This window comes from Pseudophryne corroboree, chromosome 2, assembly GCF_028390025.1.
Source record: "Pseudophryne corroboree isolate aPseCor3 chromosome 2, aPseCor3.hap2, whole genome shotgun sequence".
Lineage (NCBI taxonomy): Eukaryota > Metazoa > Chordata > Amphibia > Anura > Myobatrachidae > Pseudophryne > Pseudophryne corroboree.
The window spans coordinates 424177810-424205586 of NC_086445.1; the positions used below are offsets into that span (position 1 = coordinate 424177810).

The 27777-nt window shown below is 45.4% G+C and overlaps 1 protein-coding gene across 6 annotated transcripts in view; it reads right to left on the minus strand.

Annotated features, from left to right (window-relative positions):
- Positions 1–27777, minus strand: part of GPM6B (glycoprotein M6B) — a 236112-nt gene that overhangs the window by 65111 nt on the left and 143224 nt on the right. For 2 of the 6 annotated variants that reach the window (XM_063953531.1, XM_063953530.1), the window contains exon 1: positions 6548–6923. The exons of 2 other annotated variants lie outside the window; for them this stretch is intronic. In XM_063953531.1, the coding sequence (XP_063809601.1) occupies positions 6548–6608 (61 nt within the window). In that variant the 5' untranslated portion in view covers positions 6609–6923. Of the gene's footprint in view, positions 1–6547; positions 6926–27777 lie in introns of those variants that run through there. 2 more of the 6 variants (XM_063953528.1, XM_063953533.1) reach the window with 2 other exon arrangements.

The following is a 27777-nucleotide window of genomic DNA, read 5'->3' on the forward strand; positions in this document are numbered from 1 at the left end:
TGCAATAAATCATTTGATCATGAATGTTATGCATTTTCTCTCTTAATATTAGCAATACAATGACACACTGGATATAAATGTAAGTGGCTCACTACCAGCTGCACTGCACTGTGCAGCACAGATGTCAGGGTATTGGACAGGTCGGTAACACCCATCGGCAGGGAGATGAGAGCTGAATAAGCAGGATAGTGCATTGCCAGCTGTGGGAGGACCTGTGTGGTGGATGCATCATGTGACCACCTCCCCTACACAATACAGGCAAGTCACAGTGAAAGCCAGCAGGGAGTGTTCTAGTGAGGGCCAGAGGAAGAAAGTGTGCTCTCCCACAGTTCCATCTATCTGCATGGGCACTTGTAACAAAGCAAGCAAGTGCTTAATGGTGGTGGGGGGTGGACTATATATTGAGGGGAAGGGTGTAATAACATAAAACAAGAGGCATGCAGAACAGTCTAATGGCATAAAAGAAGCATGTGGATCAAGTCTAATGGAATATTTTGTATATGGCATTCAGCTATTTACTAAAAATTAAGTAGCCCCCAACCTGATGCAATTAGCCCACTTTGTCTTAAAAAGTGCTCAAGGCCAGTCAACAGTGTTTCATTTAATTTTCAAAGCCTTAACTGATAATCAGTTCTACAAATAGTTTTTACATGATATCTGCACTAAATACACCACTAAATGAGCCTACCAGATCTCTGAGGAGAAAATGCATAATTTGCTGTGTAGTTAATCATTACCACTATTTCTTGCAGCGACTAATGTGAGTCTGCTTTATGCAATTTACAAGTATTAATCCTTCTATAACATCTACCAGCGTGCCCAGTAGTTTGCAGGAGTATAGCTGCTTTACGCATCTAACCTAGGTGCATTTGGGTGTGACATATGTGATAAGTAATGGCTGTCCACTAACTCAAGCCCAGCAGCGCAAACAATTGAATATAGCCCAACACTTTAGATGGGAGCTGCAGGAGTCCCAATTGAGATCAGTGACCTGTATAAAAGCTTGCAGCCGATCACCTTGTATGTTAATATGGTTACAAAATTCACGCGATTTGTGATAAACATTAAAATTTCCAGAAGTTAGTTTATTATCGCATATACAGTATTACAAAATAAACTTTCAGGTGATTTTCTAGATGCTTAAAAAAAATGTTTCCCTTTTAATTTGGTCTGTTAAGAAATTGTTATATGAAAACTTAATTGCTGAGCCGGGTAGAGGTGCTGTGTGAATGTGCCAGGTTGAATATCCCGGGTCGTCCAACCCGGTATTTGTTCCCGGGTTAAATGAAGGGATGTACACGTGTCGGACTCGGGTTATTTTGCTCTTAAAAGGTACAGTCCCAGGATATTCGACCAGGCTCTAAGCGCTGATTGGCTGTTTGTAGTCAGCTGAGGTTTGTTTACAGTACTGCACTGCGAGCACACGTGTCTGCACAGCTCTGCGCTCATTAGGACCAGTTCAGCTTAATTTGGACCAGTTCAGCACTTCTTTGGAGCTCATTAACCATGACAAACTGGGGTGATGAAGTCAGAGAGCTTATTTTGTGTGTACAGTTTGTACAGTTCTTGTTTTGGATAACGTAAAAAGGTGTCACACCTGTTTTGAAAACTCTCCTGAAATGTCATTTTTTAACCAAAACAAAGTGTAAAACACACAATAAAGTTGAATGGGCAAAAACTGGGAACCAATCAAGTCCTTTAAAAATGACATCACACTGGTTTTAACATGGGTGACCCGGGTTGAGCAAAAAGGCACCAACACTGCAATAACCCGGGAAGAAACCAGGTCAGTATTGCGATGTGGGTCGGAGCCGGGTTGGAGCCATGTCTAAATCCCTGATCAGAGCCGGGTTTGCGATGTGAAAGGGGTATTAGTAGCAATGCCTTACCCTATAGCTTAAGACCCACTAAAATCTTGGTATTTTGGAGAAGTATGTTATTTGAATTTGTGTAGCTGTCCTGTGCATCACGGAGAATTGCCCTTTCATTATTTTAAATGTCCTAGCATTTTCAAGATTGCCACAGAAATAATTAAACCATTACTAATTACATTATATGGGCAGAAGTATGTGTACTTCCCTTCAAATTAGTGTATTTGGCCATTTTAGCCACACCCATTGCTAAACCTGTATAATAAAAGTGTAATGCTGCTCCTCCCCTTTGTGGGGGAAATTCAAGTGTTTTGCATGCAGGTGGCCATTAGATGGTGCCCAACGGAGCAATTCAAGTGTTGCTCCACTCGGCCGCACATAGGCGATGACATTACTGGTCTATTCTGTAATTTTAATGGGCTGGTAACTAGTAGGATTAGAAAATCAAACATTCAGCCATATTTAAAACAACAGATGTTCTTCAAATGTCTACCCAGCTAGAGCTGCCCCAGTCAACTGTAAGTGCAGCTACTGTGAGATGGAAATGTCAAGGAGTAACAGTAGTTCAGCCGCAAAGCAATGTCCAACATAACGGGACTGCCAAGTGCTGAAGAGCTTGGCTGCAACACCCCCTAATAAGTGTTAGACTGCTTCTGAATGCAAGTTCTGCAGAAGAAGTTTGTAAGGAAAAATAGCAACTGGAGAGGTGCAAAGCAAAGCATTGGATTATGGAGAGGTGGAAATGCATTATCTAGAGCATGGGTCTTCAACCTGCAGCCCTTTAGCTGCTGTGGAACTGTACATCCCAGCATGCCCTGTCACATGTAGTTCTATAATACTTCACCACTGGCAGTCTGACAATCTACGGACCAGGCAGATACTGTACACATGACAATGCTATCTTCCTGAAAGTTATTCTACCAATTGAAAAATTACATATCAGTGTGAGCTAGTAAAATGTGTCATGTCCAGCTCCAATCTAACCCTCCAGTCCAGCCACATGCCCATTGGTATCCACTCTCGCTCCTTGTGTCCCTTCCAGCCACAAGCCCTCTGTGCCATCTATGTCTTTTTAACCTCCCACCCCCAAGCCAGTGCAATACAACTTATCTTCTTCGTTGTGAAACATTTTTCTAACCAGATTTCAGAAGAATCCTGCAAGTAGGGCATGATGGCTTCGGTGATGCAGCAGGGGGGGGGGGGGGGGGGGGGGGCAGAGCTTTGCAAAGGCAACTGGGCATGAGCAGCAGCTCAACCCATGGACATTTCTTCATCTTTATCAATATCTTCTTGCGCATGTGCAGAAAGGTAAATGTTGCTCGATCACAGCAGACAGGTCAACAGAGACTCATTCAGCAGTGGCGGGCCACATTCCATTGTTTTAAAAAAAATTAAACTTGGCCCGCAAAAGACATGTCTGCTCTAAATAATTGTGTGCTTCCAACTTTATGGCAACAGTTTGGGGAACGCCCTTTCCTGCTTCAGCAAGATAATGACCTGTGCACAAAGCAAGGACCATCAAAAAATGGTATGCCTACTTTGTGAAGATGAACTTGTGAATATGTACTCAATGTTATGGAACCCCTTTGGCATGAACTGGAATCGCAAACTGTGAGCTAGACCTTATTACCCAACATTAGTGCTTGACCTCCCTAATGCTCTAGTGGCAGAACGGATCCAAATCCCTGCAACAATGTTTCAAAATCTAGTGAAAGGCCATATTAATGACTAGGGCTTTGGAATGAGATATCTAGCAAGCACATATGGGTGTGATGTGCAGGTTCCAAAATACTTTTGGCAACATATTTAATCTTTTCTGAAGGCACACTCATAGCGCTGCTTAAGCTGTACAAACAGTGATTTTCCAAATGGCACAACTGCGTCAAACCCCCTTAATGATCAATTTCATCTTGTCCTACTGAACAATCACACACCATATGTAAAGCAAACCCACCTGCATTTCTAAAATGAATATACCCATACAGTACAGTGCACAGAGGTCATCAGTTGACTGTTCTACCATAACAGAACAAATACAAAATTTATCAGATATGATCAAATATGAGACAATGGTTGGTTGGTTGGTTAGTTGGTTAATAACATCAATTAACCATGTGTAGTGATAACAGTTTTACTGCATTCATGGTTCCTTTTTTAACATTCAGAATGAGGCAAGGGTGGTCATTAGGGCCTAGCCTAACAGGCATGGATGTTTTTCTTTTATAATTTTAAGACTTCAGAAGATGGAGTCTTGCAAAGTATTGGTCTAACATCCAGTTTATTTATACATTACTATTCCAAAAACAGAAAAAACACAACACACTGTAGCATCTGCTGCATTTTAAATCAGATGAACATAACTGTTTAATCCCAAAGGGGGGTGGGTGGGGGAGCAAGACAAATCTGGTTTCAGAACATCAAACAGGGTTAGATACAGATAATATGTCACATTCGAACAAGAGGACTCATTTATGACCAAAACCCATGACTGCCATACATCCTTGAAGAAAGAAATGTTTTGCTGATGGCAATCTGTAACAAACAGGCTTTCTCTTCTCAGTCCAATCTTCTGTTGGTTGGTTGGTTGGTTGGTTAAGGGGGGTACTCACGGAGCGATATTCTAAGCAATCTGACTAGATTGCTTAGAATATCAGCATGATCGCTCCGTGTGTAGCCCCCTCGGCGATAGCGATGCGCGGCCCCGCATATCGCTATCGCTGCTGCTGCTAGATTGGCCTGCATGCAGGCCAATCTAGCGGGTCGCTCACTTCACCCGCTGGGTGAAATGAGCGGCCCCCCGTCTCCCCCCGCACGCTCAGCACAGATCGCGCTGTGCTGAGCGGCAGGAGAGATGTGTGCTGAGCAGTTCGGTCAGCACACATCTCTCCTATATCGGCCCGTGGGTACTGGGCTTTAGTTAATTGTTTTGTTATATTTATTGGGATCTAATAGCTCTTTATACACTTATCAGAGATTTTATGGTACATGAAACCCAATACACTGCCACTCCACCAAATGCCAGGTTTCAGTGTGCCTAAACCTTTACACCAATTTCTGACCTATTCCAGAGTCTATCGATCAAATATTACAATGTAATGCATTACAATCTTAAGACACATTTTTAAGATTATCCAATTAGCCACGGTAGTTTACTGTGGCTAAATGACACCCCCCACCCCCCAGGGATATTCAATTGTCCTCGATGGCGTCAGAAATCGTGATTTTTGTTTTGCGTACCTGAGGCAAGTGAAATATAATCCGATAACCAACCATTACAGTCCCATTTTTTGTGAAAACGCATAGGTCTGGGAACCTATCCCAGAACCTGTGTGTTTTTTGCCAAATAGAAACATTTTCACAGGGTATAATTGGATAGGCAGAAAAAAAATGGCAATAAAGTAAAAAAATAAAATAAAAACAAAAAATGTTTATATACCGAAGCAGCCTATAACAGCCAACCATACAGATGTAATAGCTAATGCAACACTTTACTTCAGTGTTCTGTCTCAATATTAATCAATTATGTAAAATAACTAACACTGAGCTGTGGCAGAAGAAATATACTTCAAATAGAATTAGAACAGAAAGGTTTGTTGTTTTCTTTCCCTTTTGCATGAAATACTTTATAGAAATGTAGCACTATTAGGATTAATTACTCCTTTAATATACAGTATCTCACTTACTTCCTCTGCCTACATCCATAGGTTCTTGTTACATAATTCAAATGACTGGTTACTATATTTTACATTTCAGTAACTTCATCTGTATCCTCATTGTGCTCCGAGTGACCAAGCTTTATCCCCCAGCAGACTTTATTAAATTTAATAATTAATATGTTGTTTATTCACAACACAGGATATAGTATAACTCTCTATGATTAATAAATTAGGATAAATATGGAATACTGTATATATTTACAATGTGGTAGATCAATTTATAAAATCAATTTTTAATCTTGCAAAGGTTTTATCCAGAATGACAAGCAATACATATTTTTTGATCATTCTTATGGAACCTAACACTCAAAATACAAAATTGACGAGATGGCGTAATTTATTTTAATACGAATCAGAAAGGCAATATGGCCCCTTAGTTGCTAAGAAACCAAATCTCTGTTGAAAAGGGTTACTACTTGTGATTATGCTTCAAAAAGACTGCTTTTGTAAGTGTCGTCACCATTATTTCTCAGAGCCCAGGACCAGCGCAACAGACTATTCGATTGATTTTCAAATAGAGAAAATCAAACACGAATTGGCATCAGCACCCATTTCTGCAATAGTTTTTCCTAAAATACATGGATGTGGAGTAACAGTCAGCCTGAAAGTACACCCTCACAAAAAAAAAAAAGCAAAAAAATGGTCAGCCTGATGCTATAGCACTGTATCAGGGAATAAATCTTTTCATTAACATAATTTGCATATAGTGTAAACATTCCCATTTTGATGATGCAAACTGATGTTCTAGGTCACTACCTTGTTTACTAGCCAAAGGAACTTAGCAATGCGTCCTCTAAAGCCAAATGCAACAAATGTTTCAGACTATCTGCAATCAAACAATCCACATTATTTGCTGAAATCTTATGCTTAAAATAAATAGATAAAATAGATGAAATGAACAGACACACGGAATGAGATCAGCCTGCCAATGAAAGCCTAATACAAGAACTCTATGGGTACCTTTTCTCTCCTGGCTTTGTTCTGTTGTTTCCTCTGCTGCAGTTTCCATGGCTGGTTTCATCCCATGCACCAAAAATGCTTTTTAATTCTCCTTCCAAACAAACACTTTTCTCTGTCTTTCTTGCTGTGGATTTGTTTTCCTGCCTCCTATTTACAGCTGCAGTGATTGAGTGCTTCTGTTCTGTACTACACTAGATCACAGCCCTTTCCAAGACGCAGACTTGTCAGCTTCAATTCCGCTCTGCCTACACTGGTCCTCCAAGATTTCTGCCAGAAAACAGTCATACGTCATGCAGAATCCCTCTCTAGAAAATGGCCATTCTGTGCTTGATTGTACCCAGACTTGCCGAGAGCTAAATCCAGTGTGAAAAAAAACTGCTGCCACTCCCCCCCATCGTACTCAACCACTCCTTTTCCCTCTAGAGCCCCCCTTGTAAAATGCTAATCACTTCTCATAATTTAAGGATGCACATGTGATACAACCACCACAGGGAATTTCGGAAAGCAGCAACAGAAGAGTCCCCATGTCACATGGCATTCTGGAGTTGGGCCATCCCCTACAATCAATTGCCTGGCTAATGTATTCACTTATCTTATGTGCTTTTTCCCTACGGGAACTGTATCTCACTGAAAAGGGCATATAGTGATAACCTGTACAGATTGTATGCTTTTACTTTAAGTAATACTTGCAGCTCAGATTTCAAAGAAAAAACTAAAGGAATAATAATAATAATAATAATAATAAATAATAATGATAATAATAATAAAAAAATAACAACAATATATGTATTATGGAATAGATGAGAAAAAAAACATTTTTATCCTGCAAAACATGCTAATGACCTGGGTGCAGAACAGTTGGGTGTCATAAGTGATAACCCTTCATTACCTGTTCAGATGTACAGTAGGGAATATGGTGCGATTAGGTCAAAGTTCATGTGAAAGCAAACAAGAGACATGAAGGTACCATTCATGTGAGAACATGGGGGGGTAATTCCAAGTTGATCGCAGCAGGATTTTTGTTAGCAATTGGGCAAAACCATGTGCACTGCAGGGGAGGCAGATATAACATGTGCAGAGAGCGTTAGATTTGGGTGGGGTGTGTTCAGTCTGCAATCTAATTTGCAGTGTAAAAATAAAGCAGCCAGTATTTACCCTGCACAGAAACAAAATAACCCACCCAAATCTAACTCTCTCTGCACATGTTATATCTGCCCCCCCTGCAGTGCACATGGTTTTGCCCAATTGCTATCAAAAATCCTGCTGCGATCAACTTGGAATTACCCCCATTGTGCGTGAAGACTGCATGAATTCTCAGAGCAGGTGTAATCATGCAGTTCAGAGTATGCGCAAATATACAAATCATGTAACAAGTACCGGCAGAAAGATATACAACGGATATACAGTGTGCAAATGGGTATGGGACGTGAGACATGACGTTAAGGGGGCCTAGCTCGTGATACCTTACACAGGCTAGAGGGATGGGGCAGAATGAGACAGGAGGAGTTGCCGAGACGGGATCGGTATGCGATTCCGCCACTCGGAATGCTGAATGTCAGGATACCGACATCAGCATCCCGTGCGGCAGGAGGCCGGCAGGGAGGCGTGCGCAACGAAGCCCCTTGCAGGATTGCTGCACTAGCCATGCTGCGGGCTCCGTGGTAAGCTTCGCTCGCCACACGTTCTATTCTTCCTCAATGTGTGTAGTGGACACCTATAGAGGGGGAATCACCCTACCTCGTCTGTATTGCGACAACCGGGATCCCGACGGGCGGTATGTTAACTGCATACTGCTGAGAGGGGTAGGTGGGATGAGTAGTAGGAGATGTATCAGGTGGAGGCGAGGTACAGAAATATATGCAAGTACTAGTGACGTAATTATGTCTAATAAAATACTAGCCATCAAACAGAAGCACTCTGTGTTAAAGGCTCAGCGGCAGATGCAATGCACCCACCGGAAGACATGAAGCACTTTTCTATGTTTTTGCCATAGTCTGTTTTAAAATGAATGTTTCTGGATTTATGTAAAATGCAGCCGCTTTACTATTGATTTCTCAAATACAAAAACACATTAAGTCCATTCGTTAGCCCACATGCACCATTTAAGGTATTGTCCTTAACATTATTAAAAAGCAGCTTTCATCCCTAGCTGTAAGCTGTCATTTCATCCACTGCATTGGATAATATCCTCCCCTCCTGCGTCATAAATAATTACAGTAGCTCTCCAGAGGACAGTCCTCACTGATCATTAGTGTGGGGACTACGTGTAGTTGAATAACCTGAAAGGGGTCTTAAGGGAACAAACCCCACAGAAGTACACTTCAGAAGTTTTAGTAAGCAATTAGTGACTCAAATTTCTGATAGAGAGCCCAGGAGGTAAAGTGTATACCTTCTACTAAGGCTGTCACCACCAGTAAACCTGTACAGTGTAAATAATAACAGTGTTTGTGATGGAAAGAATTTTCAATGAAAATATGCAAATAAAAGTGGGGAAATCGGGTACTGATTTATCAGCCAGGAATAGGAAAATGCACAGAACTAGCTAGAAAAGATCTATATCTACAAGACCTATAGAAGGCATACTCATGTTGCGTCTAAAGGGCCCTACACATTGAGCGATCCGCCGCCGAGCTGTCCGACGGCGGATACGGGCGACGGGCGACACGGCGGCGGGGGCAGTGAAGTTTCGTTCATCGCTGGTGCCTCCACACTCAAAGATATGAACAGTATCTCATTCATATCTTTGAGGATTATCGCCCAGTGTGTAGGGCCTATTAGTGTGGAGTCTTAAGAAAACCGGGTGATGTAGTTTAGTCAACAATGCCCTACACAAGCAGAAATTCAATAAAGTATAATACAAGTCCTTTGTTAAAGTATTAGCTATTGTGATAAGCATCAGGAAGAATAGTATACCTACAGTATGTCTAAAGTACACTGATACTGAATCAGCTCCCATCCGGTCAGCTTTCAGTTTGATGGCCAATCATAAGTAGGTACGTATTTACCCATGGTGCACACTGTAGCCATTTTGCACTGGTGCAGGGAAATGGCTTTTGGTTCTTGTATATGCAATGTATTATCAAGAATTGGATATTGTCGGAATTGTTCCCTATCACTTTGGCAGTGGAATTCAAAGTTATTTAACATATAGGGACTAAGGCTATATGCACCCAATATATTGTCCAATCGGACAATATATTGTTCACATCGTCCAGTGTGTATTCACTATAAAGTTGACAATGCGCACTCCCGATGTACAATACCGTTAATTTTTACCTTGAAATCGAAAAATATTGTACAAGACTGCATGCTCTGGATGTGGCTGGATGCGGTCACTGATGATTTAGTAAACAATATCGTTTAGTGTGTATGAATGATATTGTGGTGAGGAAAATTTTGCACAATGTCACATCTGATGCGCATTAGCAAGTGTGTACCCAGCCTTACGCCACTTTGATTTCAAAGTATTGTGGTTTTTATTTTTCAAAGGAAGTGGGGCAGAGAGTCCATGTTTTATATCAGTTATTAAGGAACGTGGAGGGTAATTCAGACCTGAATGCTCGCTAGCGTTTTTTGCAGCGCTGCGATCAGGTCAGAACTGCGGATGCATATGCACCGCAATGTGCAGGTAGGTCGCACGGGTACAAAGCGGATCGTTGCTGTGTGATGGGTTTTAGGAAGAATCCATTCACACAGCCGATCGCAAGGAGATTGACAGGAAGAAGGCGTTTGTGGGTGGCAACTGTCCGTTTTCAGGGAGTGGTTGGAAAAATGCAGGCGTGTCCAAGCGTTTGCAAGGCAGGTGTCCGACGTCAATTCCGGTCCCGGACAGGCTGAAGTGATCACAGCAGCTAAGTCCTGGGCTACTCAGAGACTGCACAAGATCTTTTTGTACCGCTCGGCTGCACATGCGATCGCACACTTGCACAGCTAAAATACACTCCCCTATGGGCAGCGACTTTGTGAACGCAGGACTGCAAAAAACAGTTAGCGAGTGATCAAGTCTGAATGACCCCCATGGTGAACAAGCGTGCTGGGTCTGTGTCCAGCATCAAGCAGAATGCCATAAAAATAAACAAGATCTAAAATTCATAGCTACACACACCTACTCCCAGCTGTGTCTGCAGGACAGCCCATGCAGCACAGAAGTCTGTTCCAGAACAAAAAGAAGAAGGATGTCCAGTGCAGAGAAATGGTGAAGGACAGTCATGGCTTCCAGCATCTGCCTGTGCTGACATGTCTACAGTGACTAACTCATCAATCTGTGATCGCTTGGCACGGGCAGTGAGGGCACATGCAGTCACACTCTCAAAATACATTTTAAATTTGGTTACACAACAAGAGTGAGAGAAAACCAATATGGAGAATTCTTTTAAAACACAGAATTTGACGGCAAATAAGTACCACTTGGCCTATCTAGTCTGCCCTTTTTAACCATATTACCTCAAATCCTATTTGACCCTTATTTCTTCATAAGGATATCCGTATGTCTATCCTATGCATGTTTCAATTGCTCTAGTCTCTTAACCTCTATCACCTCTGCTGGGAGGCTATTCCACATAATTTTTCCTCAAGTTTACCTTGAGCCTACCTACCTCCCTCCAGTTTCAGTGCATGTCCTCATGTTCTAATACTTCTCTTCCTTTGAAAAATTTCTAACTCCTGTACCTTGTTAAAACCCTTAGTATATTTGAACATTTCTATCATGTCTCCCTTTCCCTTCTCTGCTCCAAACTATACATGCTAAGATCTTTTACTTGTTCCAGGTACGTTTTGTTATGTAGGCCATGCACCATTTTAGTTGCCCTTCTTTGTACAGTCTCTAATGTATCAATCTTTCTCTATCGTCCTAAGTGGATGCTGGGGTTCCTGAAAGGACCATGGGGAATAGCGGCTCCGCAGGAGACAGGGCACAAAAAAGTAAAGCTTTACTAGGTCAGGTGGTGTGCACTGGCTCCTCCCCCTATGACCCTCCTCCAGACTCCAGTTAGATTTTGTGCCCGAACGAGAAGGGTGCAATCTAGGTGGCTCTCCAAAAGAGCTGCTTAGAGAAAGTTTAGTTTAGGTTTTTTTCTTTACAGTGAGTCCTGCTGGCAACAGGATCACTGCAACGTGGGACTTAGGGGGAAAGTAGTAAACTCACCTGCATGCAGAGTGGATTTGCTGCTTGGCTACTGGACACCATTAGCTCCAGAGGGATCGAACACAGGCCCAGCCGTGGAGTCCGGTCCCGGAGCCGCGCCGCCGACCCCCTTGCAGATGCTGAAGCGTGAAGAGGTCCGGAAACCGGCGGCTGAAGACTCCTCAGTCTTCATAAGGTAGCGCACAGCACTGCAGCTGTGCGCCATTTTCCTCTCAGCACACTTCACTGGGCAGTCACTGAGGGTGCAGAGCGCTGGGGGGGGGGCGCTCTGAGAGGCAAATATAAACCTTATACAAGGCTAAAAATACCTCACATATAGCCCATAGGGGCTATATGGAGATATTTAACCCCTGCCTGACTGGAAAAATAGCGGGAGAAGAACCCGCCGAAAAAGGGGCGGGGCCTATCTCCTCAGCACACGGCGCCATTTTCTGTCACAGCTCCGCTGGTCAGAACGGCTCCCAGGTCTCTCCCCTGCACTGCACTACAGAAACAGGGTAAAACAGAGAGGGGGGGCACATTAATGGCTATATATATATATATTAAAGCAGCTATAAGGGAGCACTTAATATAAGGATATCCCTTGTATATATAGCGCTTTGTGGTGTGTGCTGGCAGACTCTCCCTCTGTCTCCCCAAAAGGGCTAGTGGGTCCTGTCTTCATTAGAGCATTCCCTGTGAGTTTGCGGTGTGTGTCGGTACGTGGTGTCGACATGTATGAGGACGATATTGGTGTGGAGGCGGAGCAATTGCCAAATATGCAGATGTCACCCCCCAGGGGGTCGACACCAGAATGGATGCCTTTATTTGTGGAATTACGTGATGGTTTATCTTCCCTTAAACAGTCAGTTGAGGACATGAGGCGGCCGGACAATCAATTAATGCCTGTCCAGGCGCCTCAAACACCGTCAGGGGCTGTAAAACGCCCTTTGCCTCAGTCGGTCGACACAGACCTAGACACGGGCACTGATTCCAGTGACGACGGTAGAAATTCAAACGTATTTTCCAGTAGGGCCACACGTTATATGATTTTGGCAATGAAGGAGACGTTACATTTAGCTGATACTACAGATACCGTAAAACAGGGTATTATGTATGGTGTGAAAAAACTACAAACAGTTTTTCCTGAATCAGAAGAATTAAATGACGTGTGTGATGAAGCGTGGGTTGCTCCTGATAAAAAGTTGATAATTTCAAAAAAGTTATTGGCATTATACCCTTTCCCGCCAGAGGTTAGGGCGCGCTGGGAAACACCCCCTAAGGTGGACAAGGCGCTCACACGCTTATCCAAACAAGTGGCGTTACCCTCTCCTGAGACGGCCGCACTTAAGGATCCATCAGATAGAAAGATGGAAGTTATTCAAAAGAATATATACACACATGCAGGTGTTATACTACGACCAGCTATAGCAACTGCCTGGATGTGCAGTGCTGGAGTAGTTTGGTCAGAATCCCTGATTGAAAATATTGATACCCTAGATAGGGACAATGTTTTACTGTCGTTAGAACAAATAAAGGATGCATTTATCTATATGCGTGATGCACAGAGGGATATTTGCACACTGGCATCTCGGGTGAGTGCTATGTCCATTTCAGCCAGAAGAGCCTTATGGACACGACAGTGGACAGGCGATGCGGATTCAAAACGTCACATGGAGGTTTTGCCGTATAAAGGGGAGGAGTTATTTGGAGTTGGTCTATCAGACTTGGTGGCCACGGCTACTGCCGGGAAATCCACTTTTTTACCTCAAGTCACTCCCCAACAGAGAAAGGCACCGACCTTTCAACCGCAGCCTTTTCGCTCCTACAAAAATAAGAGAGCAAAGGGCTTGTCGTACCTGCCACGAGGCAGAGGAAGAGGGAAGAGACACCAACAGGCAGCTCCTTCCCAGGAACAGAAGCCCTCCCCGGCTCCTGCAAAAACCTCAGCATGACGCTGGGGCCTCTCAAGCGGACTCGGGGACAGTGGGGGGCCGTCTCAAAAATTACAGCGCGCAGTGGGCTCACTCGCAGGTAGACCCCTGGATCCTGCAGATAATATCTCAGGGGTACAGGTTGGAATTAGAGACGGATCCTCCTCATCGTTTCCTGAAGTCTGCCTTACCAACCGTCTCTTCCGAAAGGGAGAGGGTGTTGGAAGCCATTCACAAGCTGTACGCTCAGCAGGTGATAGTCAAAGTACCCCTATTACAACAAGGAAAGGGGTATTATTCCACTCTATTTGTGGTACCGAAGCCGGATGGCTCGGTAAGGCCTATTCTAAATCTGAAGTCCTTGAACCTCTACATAAAAAAGTTCAAGTTCAAGATGGAGTCACTCAGAGCAGTGATAGCGAACCTGGAAGAAGGGGACTTTATGGTATCCTTGGACATCAAGGATGCGTATCTACACGTTCCGATTTACCCCGCACACCAGGGGTACCTCAGGTTCATTGTTCAAAACTGTCACTATCAGTTTCAGACGCTGCCGTTCGGATTGTCCACGGCGCCTCGGGTCTTTACCAAGGTAATGGCCGAGATGATGATTCTTCTTCGAAGAAAAGGCGTATTAGTTATCCCATACTTGGACGATCTCCTAATAAGGGCAAGGTCCAGAGAACAGCTGGAGACAGCTTTAGCACTATCTCAAGAGGTGCTAAGACAACACGGGTGGATTCTGAATATTCCAAAATCCCATTTAATCCCGACAACTCGTCTGCTGTTCCTAGGAATGATTCTGGACACGGTTCAGAAAAAGGTTTTCCTTCCAGAGGAAAAAGCCAAGGAGTTATCCGATCTGGTCAGGAACCTCCTAAAACCAGGAAAAGTGTCAGTACATCAATGCACAAGAGTCCTGGGAAAAATGGTGGCTTCTTACGAAGCAATTCCATTCGGCAGATTCCATGCAAGAATATTCCAAAGGGATCTGTTGGACAAATGGTCAGGGTCGCATCTGCAGATGCACCTGCGAATAACCCTGTCACCAAAGACAAGGGTGTCACTTCTGTGGTGGTTGCAGAAGGCTCACCTATTAGAAGGCCGCAGATTCGGCATTCAGGATTGGATCCTGGTGACCACGGACGCCAGCCTGAGAGGCTGGGGAGCAGTCACACAAGGAAGAAACTTCCAGGGAGTATGGACGAGTCTGGAAAAGTCTCTTCACATAAACATTCTGGAACTAAGAGCAATCTACAATGCTCTAAGCCAGGCGGAACTTCTCCTGCAAGGAAAGCCGGTGTTGATTCAGTCGGACAACATCACGGCGGTCGCCCATGTAAACAGGCAGGGCGGCACAAGAAGCAGGAGTGCAATGGCAGAAGCTGCCAAGATTCTTCGCTGGGCGGAGAATCACGTGATAGCACTGTCAGCAGTGTTCATCCCGGGCGTGGACAACTGGGAAGCAGACTTCCTCAGCAGACACGATCTTCATCCGGGAGAATGGGGTCTACATCCAGAAGTCTTCAACATGTTAATAGACCGTTGGGAAAGACCAATTGTAGACATGATGGCGTCTCGCCTCAACAAGAAACTGGACAAATATTGCGCCAGGTCAAGAGATCCACAGGCAATAGCTGTGGACGCACTGGTAACTCCTTGGGTGTACCAGTCAGTGTATGTGTTTCCTCCTCTGCCGCTCATACCAAAGGTATTGAAGATCATACGGCAAAGAAGAGTAAGAACAATACTAGTGGTTCCGGATTGGCCGAGAAGGACTTGGTATCCGGAACTTCAAGAGATGCTCACGGACGAACCGTGGCCTCTACCTCTGAGAAGGGACCTGCTACAGCAGGGTCCCTGTCTTTTTCAAGACTTACCGCGGCTGCGTTTGACGGCATGGCGGTTGAACGCCAGATCCTAAAAGGGAAAGGCATTCCAGAAGAAGTCATTCCTACCTTGATTAAGGCACGGAAGGAAGTCACCGTGAAACATTATCACCGCATTTGGCGAAAATATGTAGCGTGGTGCGAGGATCGGAGGGTTCCGACGGAGGAATTCCAACTGGGTCGTTTCCTACATTTCCTGCAATCAGGATTATCTATGGGTCTCAAATTGGGATCCATTAAGGTTCAAATTTCGGCCCTGTCAATATTCTTCCAAAAAGAATTGGCCTCTGTCCCTGAGGTCCAGACTTTTGTCAAGGGAGTACTGCATATACAGCCTCCTGTGGTGCCTCCGGTGGCACCGTGGGATCTAAATGTAGTTTTAGATTTCCTCAAATCCCATTGGTTTGAACCATTGAAAAAGGTGGATTTGAAATATCTCACATTGAAAGTGACTATGTTACTAGCCCTGGCCTCTGCCAGGAGAGTATCTGAATTGGCGGCTTTATCTTATAAAAGTCCTTATCTAATCTTCCATTCGGATAGGGCAGAACTGCGGACTCGTCCGCATTTTCTCCCTAAAGTGGTATCAGCATTTCATCTGAACCAACCTATTGTGGTGCCTGCGGCCACTAGCGACTTGGAGGACTCCAAGTTGTTGGACGTTGTCAGAGCCTTAAAAATATACATTGCAAGGACGGCTGGAGTCAGAAAATCTGACTCGCTGTTTATATTGTATGCACCCAACAAGTTGGGCGCACCTGCTTCTAAGCAGTCGATTGCTCGTTGGATTTGTAACACAATTCAACTTGCACATTCTGTGGCAGGCCTGCCACAGCCTAAAACTGTAAAAGCCCACTCCACAAGGAAGGTGGGCTCATCTTGGGCGGCTGCCCGAGGGGTCTCGGCATTACAACTCTGCCGAGCAGCTACGTGGTCGGGGGAGAACACGTTTGTAAAATTTTACAAATTTGATACCCTGGCAAAGGAGGACCTGGAGTTCTCTCATTCGGTGCTGCAGAGTCATCCGCACTCTCCCGCCCGTTTGGGAGCTTTGGTATAATCCCCATGGTCCTTTCAGGAACCCCAGCATCCACTTAGGACGATAGAGAAAATAAGAATTTACTTACCGATAATTCTATTTCTCGGAGTCCGTAGTGGATGCTGGGCGCCCATCCCAAGTGCGGATTATCTGCAATACTTGTACATAGTTATTGTTAACTAATTCGGGTTATTGTTAAGGAGCCATCTTTAAGAGGCCCTTTCTGTTGTCATACTGTTAACTGGGTTTAGATCACAAGTTGTACGGTGTGATTGGTGTGGCTGGTATGAGTCTTACCCGGGATTCAAAATGCCTCCCTTATTGTGTATGCTCGTCCGGGCACAGTACCTAACTGGAGTCTGGAGGAGGGTCATAGGGGGAGGAGCCAGTGCACACCACCTGACCTAGTAAAGCTTTACTTTTTTGTGCCCTGTCTCCTGCGGAGCCGCTATTCCCCATGGTCCTTTCAGGAACCCCAGCATCCACTACGGACTCCGAGAAATAGAATTATCGGTAAGTAAATTCTTATTTTCTGTAGCTTTACAAACTGCGGGAAACAAAATGACTGTTAAACCATATTACATATCCACTGTGTGACAAACGAGCCATATTGTGAATCCACAATTAAGACCAAAATAGGATTTTGGTACCTACCGGTAAATCCTTTTCTCTTAGTCCGTAGAGGATGCTGGGGACTCCAAAAGGACCATGGGGTATAGACTGATCCGCAGGAGCTTGGGCACACTATAAAGACTTAAACTGGGTGTGAACTGGCTCCTCCCTCTATGCCCCTCCTCCAGACCTCCGTTAGAAAACTGTGCCCAGGAGAGATGGACATTTCGAGTAAAGAATTTATAAACACGGCGAGTGTCATACCAGCTCACACCACGAACATACCGCAGAACATGGCATTCAATAGAAAACCAGCCCACGGCATGAAAAAGACACAGCCACATGCTGAGAGAATATGTAACACAACCTGTGTGTCAACACAATCAATAATAAGACACCTCATGCCATGGCCTGAACATCGTCAGCAACAGTCTGACAGCGAAAAAAACCCCACTAGAGCGTAACCAAAACAATAACTGCAGACAAAGTACGCACTGGGACGGGCGCCCAGCATCCTCTACGGACTAAGAGAAAAGGATTTACCGGTAGGTACCAAAATCCTATTTTCTCATACGTCCTAGAGGATGCTGGGGACTCCAAAAGGACCATGGGGTCAATACCAAAGCTCCAGAACGGGCGGGAGAGTGCGAACGACTCTGCAGCACCGACTGAGCCAACAAAAGGTCCCCCTCAACCAGGGTATCAAACTTGTAGATCATACCAAAAGCGTTTGAACCCGACCAAGTATCCCCTCGGCAAAGTTGAACCGCCAAGACTCCTCGGGCATTCGCCCAGGAAGAGCCCATCTTCCCAGTAGAATAGGCCTCCACCGACCCCGGTGACGGCAATCCAGCCGAAGAAGGAACATGTCAAATAGCATCACAGATCCAGTGTGTAACAGACTGCATAACACAGTCACCCAAACCCTGCTGGGAACATACCAGACAAACAGAACCACTGGTTCTCCAAACTGAGCCCAACTGGCGACCAAAATATTCAAATCCCTGGCTACATCGAGATAAATTGTATCAGCTAATGCCTAAGTAACCACCGGCATCAAAATAGACCGATTTCTGCGAAACCCAGAAACCAGTCTTGGCAGAACTACTAACCGAGTTCTCAAGTCCTCTCTAACCACATGCAAGATCAAACAAGGCTCTTGTGAGACAAAACCACCACTTCCGACAACCGAATTGCGGATGTCAAAGCCAAGAGCACAACCCCTTTCCAAGAGAGAAATTTTTGTAAAGAAATTATTAGGCTACACTGCACAGAAATGGAGCCCAACTTTAAGCTCGCATCCACACCGGTTTGCAAAGTATGGATAAGAACGACCTAGCTGAAAGTCTTCCATAGGCCTTCCTGGATACACACCAAAACCCATGGTCACACCAACTACGGTGGTAAAGCTTAGCCGTTACTTCTTCTTAGTCTTAAGAATTGAGGAAATGACTACACTGGGAACACCCTTTCAGTGTAGGATATGGCATTCAACCGCCACGACGTCAGACGCAGCCGCGGTAAGTCATGAAACACGCCCTGATCTTGACGTAACAGATCCTCACGTAGAGGAAGAGGGCAGGAATCCTCTGTGAGTAAACATGAAAAAATAAGATTTTACTTACCGGTAAATCTATTTCTCGTAGTCCGTAGTGGATGCTGAGGACTCCGTAAATACCATGGGGATAGACGGTCTCCGCAGGAGACATGGGCACTTTAAGAAAGAATTTAGGTTCTGGTGTGCACTGGCTCCTCCCTCTATGCCCCTCTTCCAGACCTCAGTTAGAGAAACTGTGCCCAGAAGAGCTGACAGTACAAGGAAAGGATTTTGGTAATCCAGGGCAAGATTCATACCAGCCACACCAATCACACCGTATAAAAAGTGATAACAACCAGTTAACAGTATGACAAATAACAGAGCATCAGGTCAAACCCTGATGCAACCATAACTTAACCCTTATTGAAGCAATAACTATATACAAGTATTGCAGAAGAAGTCTGCACTTGGGACGGGCGCCCAGCATCCACTACGGACTACGAGAAATAGATTTACCGGTAAGTAAAATCTTATTTTCTCTAACGTCCTAGTGGATGCTGGGGACTTCGTAAGGACCATGGGGATTATACCAAAGCTCCCAAACGGGCGGGAGAGTGCGGATGACTCTGCAGCACCGATTGAGCAAACAAGAGGTCCTCCTCAGCCAGGGTATCCAACTTTTAGAACTTTGCAAAAGTGTTTGAACCTGACCAAGTAGCCGCTCGGCAAAGTTGTAATGCCGAGAACCCTCGGGCAGCCGCCCAAGAAGAGCCCACCTTCCTAGTGGAATGGCCCTTAACTGATTTTGGCAGCGGCAATCCAGCCGCAGAATGAGCCTGCTGAATCGTGTTACAGATCCAGCGAGCAATAGTTTGCTTTGAAGCAGGAGCACCAATCTTGTTGGATGCATACAGGATAAACAACGACTCTGTTTTCCTGACCCTAGCAGTTCTGGCTACATAAACCTTCAAAGCCCTGACCACATCAAGCAACTCGGAATCCTCCAAATCACGAGTAGCCACAGGCACCACAATAGGTTGGTTCATATGAAAAGATGAAACCACTTTCGGCAGAAATTGTGGACGGGTCCGCAATTCTGCCCTAACCATATGGAAAACCAGATAGGAGCTTTTATATGTGACAAAGCCGCTAATTCTGACACACGTCTAGCCGAAGCCAAGGCTAATAACGTGACCACCTTCCACGTGAGATATTTTAACCCCGCCGTTCTAAGTGGGTCAAACCAGTGTGACTTTAGGAAACTTAACACAACGTTAAGATCCCAAGGTGCCACCGGAGGCACAAAAAGAGGCTGAATACTCAGCACTCCTTTTACAAACGTCTGAACTTCTGGTAGAGAAGCCAACTCTTCTTGAAAGAAAATGGATAGGGCCAAAATCTGAACCTTAATGGAGCCTACGTTTTAGGCCCAAATTCACTTTAGTTTTTAGGAAGTGAAGGAAACGGCCCAGATGGAATTCTTCCGTAGGAGCATTCCTGGCTTCACACCAAGAAACATATTTTCGCCATATACGGTGATAATGTTAAGATGTCACGTCCTTCCTAGCCTTTATCAGCGTAGGAATGACCTCATCCGGAATGCCTTTTTCCGCTAGGATCCGGCGTTCAACCGCCATGCCGTCAAACGCAGCCGCGTAAGTCTTGGAACAGACATGGGCCCTTTTGCAACAGGTCCTGCCTTAGAGGAAGAGGCCTGTAAGCATTTCCTGCAGATCCGGATACCAGATCCTTCGTGGCCAATCTGGAGCAATCAGAATTGTTCTCACTCCTCCTTTTTCTTATTATTCTCAACCGTTGGGTATGAGAGGAAGAGGAGGAAATATATAGACTGACTGGAACACCCACGGTGTCACTAGGGCGTCTACCGCTACTGCCTGAGGGTCTCTTGACCAGGCGCAATAACTTTTTGTTGTCTATCTGTGGCAGTCCCCACCGAACTGCAATCTGTGTGAAAACTTCCTGATGAAGTCTCCACTCTCCAGGACGTATGTCTGGTGAGGAAGTCTACTTCCCAGTTGTTCACTTCCGGAATGAACACTGTTGACAGTGCTCTTACATGATTCTCCGCCCAGCGAAGAATTCAGGTGGCTTTCGCCATCGCCACTCTGCTCCTTGTGCCGCCTTGGCGGTTTACATGAGCTACTGCGGTGACGTTGTCTGACTGGATCAGAACCGGTTGAAAGCGAAGAAAGCTCTCCGCTTGACTTAGGGCGTTGTATATTGCCCTTAGTTCCAATATGTTGATGTGAAGACAAGTCTCTTGACTTGACCAAAGACCTTGGAAATTTCTTCCCTGTGTGACTGCTCCCCAGCCTCGGAGGCTTGCGTCCGTGGTCACCAGGATCTAGTCCTGAATGCCGAATCTGCGGCCCTCTAGAAGGTGAGCACTTTGCAGCCACCACAGGAGAGATACCCTGGCCCTGGGGGATAGGGTGATCAACTGATGAATCTGTAGCTGTGACCCGGACCACTTGTCCAGTAGGTCCCATTGGAAAGACCTCGCATGGAACCTGCTAAAGGGAATGTTTTTCCCATGACTCGAGTGCAGTGATGCACTGACGCCTGTCTTGGTTTCAATAGCTGCCTGACCAGAGGCATGAGTTCCTGGGCCTTCTCTATCTGAAGGTAAACCCATTTCTGGTCTGTATCCAGAAACATACCCAAGAAGGGCAGGCGAGTTATAGGAACCAACTGTGACCTCGGGAAATTGAGAATCCAGCCGTGTTGCTGTGACACCTTCAGCGAAAGTGACACGCTGTTCAACAACTGCTGTTTTGATCTCGCCCTTATTAGGAGATCGTCCAAGTATGGGACAACTGTGACTCCTTGCTTGCGTAGGAGCACCATTATTTCCGCCAATTACCCTGAAATTGGTAATGACAATCCTGTAATGCAATTGTCAGGTACGCCTGATGGGGTGGATAAATGGGAACATGAAGGTATGCAGCCTTTATGTTTAGATACACCATCAAATCCCCCCCTTCCAGACTGGCGATGATCACCCTGGGCGATTCCACTTTAAATCTGAACCTTTTCCAGTATAGGTTCAGACATTTAAATTTTTAAAAATAGGTCTGACTGAACCGTACGGTTTCGGGACTCCAGCCAAGGTTGAGTCATATCGCCTTCCTTGTTGCAGGAGGGGGAACCTTGAGCACCACCTGTTGGAGATACAATGTGTGAATTGTATTTAATATTATCTCCCTTTCTGGGGGAGAAACCGGTAGGTCCGATAAGGAAAAAAACGGCGAGGAGGCACCTTTCGAATCCAGCTTGTAACCCTGAGAAACAATTTTTTATTGCCCCGGGAACCACCTGTGAGTGAACTCAGATGTGGCTGAAGAGTCGAAGACGTGCTCCCACTGGGGCGGACTCCCTTAGCGGAGCTCCAGCGTCATGCGTTGGATGTAGTAGAGGCCAGGGAGGACTTCTGTTCCTGGGAACTAGCTGTGCCCTGTACCCTTACCTCTGGTAAGAAAGGACGCTCCTCGTACTTTCTTGTTATTCTGCGACCGAAAGGACTGCATTTGATAATGTCGTGCTTTCTTAGGCTGTGAGGGAAAATAAGGCAAAAGATCAGAATTACCAGCTATAGCTGTGGAGACCAGGTCCGAGAGCCCTTCTCCATACAATTCCTCAGCCTTGTAAGGTAAACCTTCCATATGCCTCCTTTAGTCGGCATCACCTGTCCCATTGCATGCTCCACAAGACACTTCTAGCAGAAATCGACATAGCGTTGCCTCTAGAACCCAGTAGACTAATGTCTCTTTGGGCATGTTTTATATATATATATATATATATATATATATATAAAAGACAGCATCATATATATATATATATATATATATATATATACACACACACACACACACACACACACACACACATATACTAGGGTCAATACCATGGTATCCTTATCTAGGGTTTCAATCTCCGCTGATAAGGTATCTGTCCACGCTGCTACAGCGCTATAAACCCATGCCGACACAATCGCCGGTCTGAGTAGTGTACCAGCATGTGTGTAAATGGACTTCAAAGTACTTTTACTGCAAGCTATCTGCAGGATCCCTGAGGATAGCTGTTAAGTCAGCGCTACCTTTTGGGTAAACGTGACAATCCACCCTAGGGGAAGATTCCCCTCGTATCCTGGCCCTAGTAGGGAAAGGATACTCCCTGAGAATTCTTTTTGGGAAGCTGCAGCTTCTTGTCTGGAGATTCCCGCTCTTTTTCTTCATGAGAGGAGGGAAATTTACCTCAGCTTTCTTCCCCTTAAACATGTGTACCCTCGTGTCAGGGACAGATGAGTCATCAGTGATATGCAAAACATCTTTTATTACAATAATCATATATTGAATACTTTTCTGCCAGTTTTGGCTGTAACTTTGCATTATCGTAGTCGACACTGGAGTCAGACTCCGTGTCGATATCAGTGTCTATTATTTTGGATAGTGAGCATTGTGAGACTCTGAAGGTCTCTGGGACATAGGGACAGACCTGTGTAGATTCACTGTCTGTTCTCTAATCTTTTGTGCAATAAATTTACCTCAGCACTTAATTTCACATATCCAATCAGGTGTCGGCGTTGTCGACGGAGACACCACACACACACACATTTGCTCCATCACCTCCTTAGGAGAGCCATTTACCTCAGACATGTCGACACACGTACCGACACACCACACACTCAGGGACTGCTCATCTGAAGATAATTCCCCCACAAGGACCTTTGGATAGACAGAGAGAGAGTATGCCAGCACCTAAATTCTTCCTTAAAGTGCCCATGTCTCCTGCGGAGCCCGTCTATCCCCATGGTCCTTACGGAGTCCTCAGCATCCACTACGACGTTAGAGAAAACTGGATAGCAAACCCTCCTTGGCAAGACCGGGTCCAAGAGAATCGCCTGAACCTTTTTTTCATCTCGTTGAGGCGAGACGTCAACAAATCCAATTGTGACATTCCTGAAAGACTTGTAACGTCTATGAAAACTACTCGATGATGACTGAATTTCTCCCAGTATGGAGATCGCGTCAGCAGAGGAAATCTAGTGCTCAGTCGTTCACCTCCGGAACGAAGGCTGCTAATATAGCATTTATCAGACTTTCCACCCAATGGCAAAACTGTGCATCTTCTGCCATTGCCGCTCTTCTCCTAGCTCCGCCATAGCGGCTTACTTACGCCACTGCTGACAAGTCGTCTAGCAGAACTAACACGGACAGAACACGAAGAATACAGTTGTCGAAACTAACTCTTAATTCAAAAGAGCTTATAGCAGACAAGCTTTCCAACTTGACTTATCCCCTGGAAACACGTCCCTTGCAAGTACTGCTCCCCCGTCGCGGAGATCTGTATGCACGGACTCCAGGATCTACACCTGTAACCCGAACCTTCATCCCTCTAGAGGGAGAGAACTGAGCCGACACCACAGGAACGATGTCCTGGCCATTATGATTATATTCAGGTGCATGTGCAGGCGAGACCCGGACTACATTTCCCACTGGTCTCTTGACAGCCACTCTAGCATTAGACCCGCTCGCCAAAAAAGGCCTCTCAGGCCGCACCCAACCGGTTTAGTAACGGAACCCCTTGATGAAGCGTCACAGTAACGCCGATCCAACTTTGGATCCTCAGACCTCTTTTCATATGGAAAAATACCGAACCTTAACCGGTCATTAGCTACTCTGAAACCCACCTCCGACATCTGTGCCGTTGGAAACCACAGCCAATCCTCGTGTCGAAGAACAGTCAGAGAGAAACAACGATGCGCCCCTTTTATACAGAGACAACCGGACAATGTCCTGAACCTGACGCACCTCTGTATGGCGTCACGTACTATCTTCCCTTCCATAGTGGAACGGCAAGAACCATTAGAAAAACAGTAAGGGGAAACAACCGTAACTCAGAATGTTCCCCTTTGGATTCCATTAAAAACCCACAGGTCCTAGTCTATTCCTGGACCAACTGAAAATTAGTAGACGAGTGCCCACCGGAGTGGGGACCAGCCCGACAGACTTAATGACAAGTGGTGGATGTAGAGGAAACAGAAAACAACATCCACTACTGCAACCCAACAAGGCTGCAGAACTCTTACCTTTTCACCTTCCACTGTCTGCGCCGAAAAGGAAAAAACGAACGGTATTGAACCGGTTAAAATGACAGCATCCCACAAAAGAATGCGTCACCAACCATTGTGAAGGAGGCTAACTCACGAAGTTAGACTTACCAGTGGTATCCGCCGAGATTGCCCGGAGACATCCTCAGCATTTTTCCGGTCACACCTCCTGCTGTCACGTGGCAGTCTGTTGTAATGTTATAAGATCGAATCAACATAGGCAAGCCTACCCACTCTGGGTAGGGTAATTCTATCGGATGCCTGCCCGAATACAACATTCCCTCAAGTGCATACAGTGCAAATAAGGTCCACGTATAGAAATAAAATTTCACTTAGCTGCCTGTGTACGATCCTTTGCGACCTGGCTCTGCGTCGACCAGGAGTTGACGGTCATAATTTTCTCTCCGCGTTGTGAAGAGAATAATATTCGGACTCCTTGAGAGGATCGAAAACCAACTCGTCACGGCCAATCTAGAGCTTAATCAACAGAGCGACCAGCACATGAGAAGAATACCATTATTTCAGCCTTCATGGATATACATCATGTAATACACAATAAAACACATATATCCTAACCATGCATATATAAACCTATATCTACATATATACACATATAGAAATAACCTATACGCAAGTGGATTGTCCAGACATGTCAGGTCCCTAGTGACAGTAATGTGTTGTGAATGTGTATGACCATGTACTGACATGCCCGAGATGTGGATCTACCAAGAACGCTATGTTCGACAGAAACTTAGTAAATGTCGACAGCAAGGAATATCAAGCGGGCAAAAAATAATAATAATCTTGGAACCCCAAGGGGTCTGAGGGAAGGATACAAATACAATTTTGATAACACTCCCCCCACATATACCTATAAAGATATATAGATATATATATACACACACACACACACACACACACACACACACACACACACACACACACACACACGTACAAGGCCATAACAGCCTAATCGTTTTTTTACCCAGAAAATACCGTTGATGCCGACAGGGCATCCCCAAACTACTGTATCTCCCCTATCGTGTTTACTGTTCCAAGCACACAAACACCCATTTGCTAATACTTAATTTTCTGAATCAAGTACCGCCCACGCCTACGAAGCCGACAGTTATCCCCACAGCAGCTTGTGTCAAAGCCCTCACACCTGTCGACATATGTCGACTAACCAATAGTGGGTACAAACAGGGAAACAGTGCAGTTATGAAATACAAGAGTGATTATGCGTCCATTATCAAAACATAATGCTATATGGCACCCATATAGCATTAAAAAAACCCATGCCCCCCCTCCATCTTACTATCCAGCAAGTCCTGGCTGGGATCTGGGGAAAATGGCGCTGATTCCTCTGTGAGGGCTTAAGCTCCGCCCCTTCCCGGCGCGCTCAAGCCCGCTCAATATATAAATAAATATATAACCCTAACTTGAGCTGGGGCTTATATACAGGGAGTAACCCCCTATATATACCCCTATAGGTATAAACACAGCCCAGGGCGCCCCCCACCCACGGAAGCCGTTGGTGTGTGGGAGCCGTGGAGCGCAGCGTGTACGCTGCGGTGCCCCGGCGGGGTGAAGACACCCGGTGTCCGGGTATGTTCCCCCGCCCGGGATCATTCACTAAATGCTGCTCAGGGCGCTCCCCCCCAGCACCCTGGTGTACGGGAGCAGGCAGCGCTACCGCCCGTTCGTGGCGTACTGGCGGGGACCGAAGGATGACCCCCCGCCAGTGAAGTACTATAATATATATATATATATATATATATATATATAGGTAGCAGGCTGTATAGCAAACAGCGGCACTCAGAGACTGACACAGCGAGAATAAAGTGCTGGTGCTTTTAATTCATGGCTGGTGAATCCAACGTTTCGGGGCGCGCAAGCCCCTTTTTCAAGGTGAGCCAAAAACGATACAAAGTGTGAAAACAGTGAGAAACAATTTACCTTTATGGTGAGGAGGACCCACGTGTGGGAAGGACTGCAGCGTCCGGGGGAGCCTGGAGCTTCCGTCCCGGATGTGGTGACGTGTCAGTGTTGCGGTCACGTGCCCTCCAGCGCGTCTCAGGCCGCCCCGTTGCCATGACATCCTGACGCTCCATGGTTGCCATGGACGTCTGTGGCAAGTGCGGGTGCCGGAGTCGCGGAGGAGGCGCGACTTCAAACTGGGGATAATTGATAGTGCAAGTGATGATTGCGGGCCGGGAAAGAGCTATTACAATATGCTGTCATAACATAAAGCAAGTGATTAAAAATGCATACCGGCCTGGGTAGAAGGTCTCCTGGTTATCTGGCACTTAATTTGTCATAATAAACATATCACAAGCAGTTTGCTGGTACAGTGAACCCCCAATTTATACAGTGATATACCGAAATTCAAGATAAGTACTATGTGGCATACATAGGTCACACAGAGTGGAGGCTACTGGGTCTGGTACACGGCTAGGGATATCGGAGGTGCAACCGTCCTTTTAAACAGGTGATGAAGACTGATAACTGTTGCTCAGAAAACACTCCATTGGATTCTGTCATTAAGACCTTTCGGCCTCACAGTGTCCAATCTGTACATCCACGTTGCCTCTCGTCTAAGTAGGGTAGCTGCTCTGTCTCCACCTCTCAGATTAGTTGGAATATGATCAATAATTTGGAACTGCAGGTCTTTCAATGTATGTTGCTTGTCGACGTAGTGTCTGGCTACAGGTTGTTCCGATTTCTTGGTTGAAAGTGCTGCTTTTAATGCGGACCTGTGCAAGGCGAAGCGTTCCCTGGCATTGCGTATGGTCTTGCCTACATACTGCTGTTTGCATGGGCACGTGATTAAGTAGACTACGTGTGTCGTAGTGCAGGTGAGTACGTGTTTGATGTTGTAGGAAGACCCAGTAGAGGTGGATTGAAACTTTGAGCCAGTGATCATTGTTTTGCAGGTTTCGCAGCCTAAACATTTATAGCAGCCTG